This window comes from Cibotium barometz, chromosome 5, assembly GCF_041138505.1.
Source record: "Cibotium barometz isolate CiBa-2024 chromosome 5, ASM4113850v1, whole genome shotgun sequence".
Lineage (NCBI taxonomy): Eukaryota > Viridiplantae > Streptophyta > Polypodiopsida > Cyatheales > Cibotiaceae > Cibotium > Cibotium barometz.
This window is the reverse complement of record NC_141050.1, coordinates 17786941-17793786: the sequence shown is the minus strand read 5'-3', so window position 1 is coordinate 17793786 and position 6846 is coordinate 17786941. Positions and strand designations below refer to the sequence as shown.

At 40.1% G+C, this 6846-nt stretch overlaps 1 protein-coding gene across 3 annotated transcripts; it reads left to right on the top strand.

Moving 5' to 3' along the window:
• The first annotated feature begins 272 nt into the window (after nucleotides 1–272).
• Nucleotides 273–4812, top strand: LOC147638145 (uncharacterized). 3 transcript variants are annotated; one of them, XM_086794959.1, is made up of 6 exons: nucleotides 273–725; nucleotides 3468–3604; nucleotides 3737–3904; nucleotides 3988–4128; nucleotides 4292–4405; nucleotides 4487–4812. In XM_086794959.1, the coding sequence occupies exons 2-5, from the start codon at nucleotides 3537–3539 to the stop codon at nucleotides 4362–4364; spliced, it is 450 nt and encodes a 149-aa protein (XP_086651085.1). In that variant the 5' UTR covers nucleotides 273–725; nucleotides 3468–3536; the 3' UTR covers nucleotides 4365–4405; nucleotides 4487–4812. The 3 variants fall into 3 exon arrangements, 2 of the variants coding, with proteins under 2 accessions (XP_086651085.1, XP_086651078.1); XR_015265365.1 differs by having other exon boundaries at nucleotides 3468–3539; nucleotides 3988–4405; XM_086794952.1 differs by having other exon boundaries at nucleotides 4292–4812.
• The last annotated feature ends 2034 nt before the right edge of the window (nucleotides 4813–6846 follow it).

Genomic DNA, 6846 nt, shown 5'->3' with positions numbered 1-6846 from the left:
GGTGTTGCATTTTGGAAAAGGAGCCTAGGCTAGGCTAGCAAATTACTTATTGCTAGGCATGTGCCTATGGGCCTTCGTTATTGATTAATCGCCGGGCCTCAGCATTATATAACATATGCCTCCATCCCAACTCAAGTGAGGGGATCCACAGCGGAGAACTGGCAGCACGATGATTGAGGGATGTGAGCCGTCGGATACGAATGTTTTGTAAACTAGGCCATTTTTATAAACTCGGGCCAACCTGCTCAGCAAAAGTGTTGTGAAGAAAGTGAAGGAGGGGCAGCTGCCGGCAGTGGCAAAATACAATTTGCCAAGGTATGCACAGGAGATTCCAAAGAGGTGGGCAACACGCTCAGTAAGTGGTGCTATGAAAGTCATAGAAGGGCATTCGACAATTGCAAAACAAGGGCATGCAAATGAGATGCCAAAGGGGCAAAGTATGACTACCAGGAGCAAGTCAAAAAGAGGGGATTCTCTTGAATCTCTTCATCCACTACACGAAACTCTGTCTCCAAAAAACAGTTAATGAGAAGCCACCCTCTCCCTTGAGACAAGAGGGTGCAAGTAAAGAGGACTCCATAGTAGGCACCTCCACGTCCGAGTATAAGGGTAGTGATCTTGAGAGCAAGAGCAAAAGTTAGAGTGATCATTCGAAAGTGGAAGATGTGGTGAAAGCTTTTGCAAACTCAAGCATAGCCATCAACAATTGGACTTTAAGTAACTTGGTAATGCTTTCTTTTTCTTATTCTTTGTCTACTATATAACTTGCATTCTTTGCTTCTGTTGTCGTGATCCGTGAAGTGGGAATTATTGAAATTTTCTAAAACATCGAATGAACATTTCATGCACCTTCTTGCGTGCCAACAACTTCATAGAGAATTCCCATACAATCATACATGTAGTTGTATTGCATGCTTCTTTTAAATTTTTGCATCCAAGTTTGTCTCCCTCTTCTCTTTTGGGACATGTATCCACTAGCTACATCCTAGTTGCATCTTCTTGCATGCCAGCAGATGCATATATATTAACCATGCTCAAGGGTGAGTCTTCCAAGTTTCCCATTTCCCAAGTTTAGACAAGCACCCAAAAGGGCAAATCAAACCGGAGAATAATATGAATTTGGCATCTTCTTATTTGTTTCCACCATTACCTTGTTAAAGAAACCATGGACAAAAAGATAATCATGCAAGTTTGGTGCTCTATGCTTGGTGTGATTCTCGAAAGAAAATAGACCATGGTTCCTTGTTTTCCCAATCTGACAAAGGTGATTATTTCCCTGGCTGTTCCTTACTTATATTCACCAATAGGCTCTATCACCCTTCCAAATATTCACCACCTTTAGTAGTAGAAAGAAATCCTCCCAACAAGCCAGACCTATATTGGTCAGCCCTATCCTGGTGGGTGCTTACCCCTTCAGATGAGAAAGGAAACTAGAGACCATCTGCATATAAACTCCTACCAATCTTGCATAAGTAATGGAATCTTTTCCTTTTAGCTAGACACAAATGATGGTAGACATTGTGCATGACATCTAATATGGGATACCCTTTCAGCTGAAACAAGAGAGTAACTACAATGTAGCACATTTGTGATGATACTTTTCATGATGGCATGTGCAAATTGATTTGACAATTATGCAAGTGCGATACTTTTTCTTCACATTGTGTATACATAGATGATTGCAATCCATTTGAACTTTGAAGGTAGCTACTTTTCATCCACATCGTCAGCAATAGATCGAGCCTTTGGTCATTGCAATTGGCTAGAGGCTCAAAAGCATATCAAGCTTACCCACCCCAAACCACAAAGCCCACGTAGCTGGTGCTCTAGAGTGCTTCCTGACCATGAGTTTCTCCAACTTCCTCTTGTCCTACATCGTGCAAACCTTAGTGTCTATGTTTACATACATATGCCCACGTTCACTACATGTGAACGTTTATAAGACTAGTCCATGTTTACAACACGCACGTGCAAGTTCACAACACGTGCACATGTGGTCCATTTCGGTCAATATCTTTTCTTTCTCTTGATCACTTTCTAGTAGTCTCTTCTTAGACTCCTCTTGTAGGCCTATTATGGCATTGAATTGGATATGGCTAACATGCATAATGACATGATCATCAAAAACAAGCTTCCATAGACTCTTCAGGGTCACTTGTGCCATTCTACCCGCGTGACCAATTCCGGACACACATTGTCACTCAATAAGATTGGAAACTATGTAGTGGACTTCTCCTGCATAGCTCTTTCTTGAGCCTACTGGCATGGAGCCAATTTTACAACATGTAAACATGTGGTCCATGTTTACAACACTTAGTGCTTTCAATGAACGAGATGGAATTATAGTAGCCACCAAAACCTTCATCTTGCCACTGTGAAATTGAGCCAATGTGGATTGCTTTTTCTTCTTCCTGATGATAAACCGCGATGTCATTGTTCAAGCAAGAAAGCTGCATAGGTAAAACAAAGGTAACTTATCATTATGTGAGCCTCAATACATGTATAGTAGTTCAAGAGCATGATAATATAGTATGTACTGTTTGAAGCTGCCCACAAAGCCCATGTATATGGTGCTCTAGAGTGCTTCCTGGGCATGAATTTCTCCAACTCCCTCTTGTCCTACACTTTGCAAACCTTAATGTCCATGTTTACATACATGTGTCCAGAGTTTACAACATGTGAACATGAGGTCCATGTTTACAACACTAGTCCATGTTTACATATGTCCAAGTTCACAACACATGAACATGAGGTCCATGTTTACAACACTAGTCTGTGTTTACATACATATTTCCAAGTTCACAACATGTGAACATGAGGTCCATGTTTACGACACTAGTCCATGTTTACATGTTTAAAACATCTACTTTTATGTGAGAAGAGAGACAATGCCAGTACACCTTAGCATTAAGAAGGCTTACTGGGCTGCTGCATTTTTCTTCTTGAATTCCTTGTCAAAAATACAACTTTCCTTAACAAAGTATGTTTGTAATCTATAGATAGTGTATGTTGAATGAAGTATGTATTGGACTTGATCTAAAGTGGGCATTTTGACACTGTGATTGGGTTTTATACATGCATTAAATTTGAAGCAAGCCTTATCATACTTGTATGTGAATGCACAAATGCAAAGAATGCTTGCAACTATTGTTCACATGGCCTTGTCTTTTTAAAATTTTGAGATGTACAACGAGCCTTATAAGTATGCTTCTAATCTTTAGATAGTGTATGTTGAAGTATCATGTAGTATGTATTAGATAATTTAGCAAGAGAGGGCTCGTAATTGCTAAATTTAGTATGGGGGCAACAATTGCGAGCCTTATGAGGTATGCTTCTAATCTTTAGATAGTGTATGTTGAAGTATCATTTATTACTCAATGATCGGCAAGAGAGTGCTTGTAATTGCTAAATTCCCTCATATTTTTAAAGCATGACAAGCCTCACTTACTCCTCTTTTTTGTGTTCAGATTGCAGTCAAATGGACACTTTTGCAGTTTAAGTCTATCATCTCTAAGCTCGTGGGTCACATTGGAGAAATGGTTAGTTCATGGTATTGTTTTGCAGGCGTAGAAGCGTGCACCGAAATTGTGAACTTGTTTGGCATGTGCGGGTTCTTTTTTTCTCTTCTCTTATGGTTGTTAATGTATGTAGTATGTTTTTGTTTACTTGGTGATATAAGAAGTGAAACATATCCACTAGTTTCACAAGAGCATTGACATAGCTTTGGTTGGTCCAGGTGGATGGAGAACACCACCCCATTGGATGCAGTGCAAAAGATTTACTTTGTTGATGCGTTATGGTACCCTTATGTGCTTGGCAAAGTAGATGACCAGCCAGTCGATTGCATTTTCTTGTCAGTTGATGTATTTGAGCGCATGTTTATCTTCTTTCCCATCATATACTTGTAAGCTCTCCTGTTCTTTTTCTCTTACTGTAATTAGGATGTCCGTTGCTCGCCTCATGTTCATTAGCACTCTCTACTTGTAGGCATCATTGGAGTTTGTTTGTTCTGTTCAATCCAAATTTCAAGGAGCTGCCAGAGCTACACACAACAAAGCCAACCTTGTTGTACTTAGACTCGTTTCGCCAACTTGTCAACCTGTATGAGTGTATTCCAAGCATGCATAGGTAAATATGTCAACATTCCTACGTTATGTACAAGTTTCTGTCTATGTCATCTCTTCTAAGTAGCATGTGTTTGCATAGGGCATTGCGAAGCTTGTCAAAGTCTTGTGGTGACCCCTGACTGAGCCATGATTTGGCTATGCTTGTTTTTGAGGTGCATTTTAAGATTGTCCACGGGCCTCAACAGCCAAATGGGCATGATTGTGGGTACTACATCATGGCTTATTGCTTCTACTTGATAGCTGGGGGATTTTTGGGCCGCCTTGACTCAAGAAAATGGGTAAGCAGTGTTGCGCATCTAGTTTCTTGATGAACAAAATCACATGTGGTTTTTTTAGCACAATTGTGGTTGTTTTTGCAGCTCACAAAAGAGTGGTTTTCGCACCAACACATGGAGGACCTTTGCAAGGACTTGCATGCTTGGTGCATCTGCAGTTTGGAGATGTGAAGATGTTCACGGGCACCTTGGATCCTCGTAATTGTTGGATCAGCTGGATGTGCTGGTTTTTGTAGCTACGGTCTTATCCCCTCTACACAGTCTTTTTGTGGAGATTTTGTTGGATGAACAAAATCATTTTTGTACCTATGGTCTTATCCCCTCAGTCGTTTTTTGTTGGATGAACAGTTTTTGTAGACTCTAGCTATGGCCTTATCCCCTCCATAGTTTTTTTACACTGCACTTTATGTAAGGAGCTTTTGTTAGTGAAATTTTGATTTATGTATATGGATGCTTCACTTGCAAATACAAGATTGAAAGCATGAGTGCCTAACTGTTGTAGAATGCATGTGGAATAATATGTGTCATGGTTATTTCATTATCCTGAGTTTGCACATTACGGGTTAAGTGCTATTGTTGTGGATGATGTGAGAAATGTTTTTATTCTGATTTGTTATAGTGTGGCAAGTTGAAGTGTCAACTAAGTGCCCAACAGCTCAGCAATCTCTGGATTTTTGAGGAAGTTCTCTGTTCTCTACATTGACGAAGGAAGTGAATTCCCAAGTTCTAGACAAATGTAGATGGCAAGATAGGGCAATAGATTATCGTTATGGCCTTTAAGACAACACACTTTTTTGCAATTTTAATGTCATGTCATTAGCATGAGTATCTTTCTATGTATTGTTTAATTTTTTAATGGAGTATTTCATTGTGATGTGATACTGGTGGTCAGTTATGGTCTTACAACCCATCAATATGAAGCCAAACACCAGTCTTGTTGTGCACGCATGCACCAACTACATTTTATTGACCATAACAATATAAAGGTTAACACACATACATCAAGCCACCCAATCCATGTGCATTCACCCATTCCTACTAAACGATACACACCCTCATCATCCCAGCTTCCAACCAGCAACCAATATTAACATGTACATGACTACTTACATTTGCTGGAAGGACTCATAAAATTCCGTTTCATGTGAAATGAAACCATATTTGAAAGCATGAAGATCGAATCGAGTACTACTTATTTAGAAGCTGAGTAAACTTGGACTCTTACTGGGCCTACTAATTAGCTCTACCCACACAAGTTTTAGCTTTGCGTTGGCAACGACCATACACTTCTCCATTGTTTGTGAAACCTTAAGCAGCCATGCCTACTCCTGTTATTGACTTATGTTCTCACTCATGTGCCTACTCCTACATATCCTTCGACCCCGACTACGGACCTGAGTATGCACGTAACAATGTAATGATGAAGACTAGTTTAAGCAGGTATGTAATGATAAAGGCCAGATTAAGCAGGTATGTTGGAGCCTTGCAGCTTGTAATTACCATTAGCACATAATTACCATTGCCTCAAGGGTCTACATCAACCTTGAGGCAACCCACGTACAAAAGCTCCATGTCTTGTGTGGAAGACCATCTTTGAGCTGCACAAGGAGAGAGTTTGAATCCAAAGAAATAAATTACTCATATGAAAACTTGTAGCTATCAATACCCATGCCAAAAGTTGTGTCTATTTCAGCAATGCGAAAAGCTATGTCTATTTCACCATTACAATAAACAACAGAGAACAATACAAGCATGTAACCCATTGCTAAATTCATAGATTTTTACATGTTACTCATTGTGGGTCCCCTTTAGCAATGCCAAAATTTGTGTGCTTTTCACAATTATAATAAACATCAAAAGAACTGGTAAAAGAAAGCAGCCATTTTCGAATTCACATATTTTTACAAAAAGCTTGTCTAGACGCATATTCACTCAGGAGCGGCATACACGAGCACCATTCTACAAAGAGATTTCTTTATGCTCTCAAGTTGAGGCGGCCCACTAGCAAGAGTAAGATTAAAACTCCTCTCATCATCTTCTTCTGGACATATGAACACGAGGTGATAGCTTCCCTTTAAACTTGCACATAATCCAATACATTGACAATCTGATTGATGAGGAGGTTTGCACAGTCAATGGGTGCATGTCTTGCACATAATCCAATACATTGACAATCTGATTGATGAGGAGGTTTGCACAGTCAATGGGTGCATGTCTTCTTGATAAAGGGAGCAGAGCATGACATGTATGGCAAGAGCACACCTCTAAAGAGTTCATAAGAAATGTCTTACTACTACAACAATGGGGGGGGATTCATGGCCTTTAATCAAAGCGCACATGTTTCCTGCCACGTTGATGCTTCTTCCTCAATGCACCTGTGAGCCGTGTAGGCTTGTCGGGCTACTAGCTGGAGACAAACTCATCGCACCCTTGGACCATGCATT

Coding starts and splice junctions, on each gene's coding strand:
- LOC147638145 (XM_086794959.1), top strand. CDS start 3,537: ATGGTTAGTTCATGGTATTGTTTTGCAGGCGTAGAAGCGTGCACCGAA. Junction 3,605..3,736: donor ATTGTGAACTTGTTTGGCAT/GTGCGGGTTCTT, acceptor TGGTTGGTCCAG/GTGGATGGAGAACACCACCC. Junction 3,905..3,987: donor TTCTTTCCCATCATATACTT/GTAAGCTCTCCT, acceptor CTCTACTTGTAG/GCATCATTGGAGTTTGTTTG.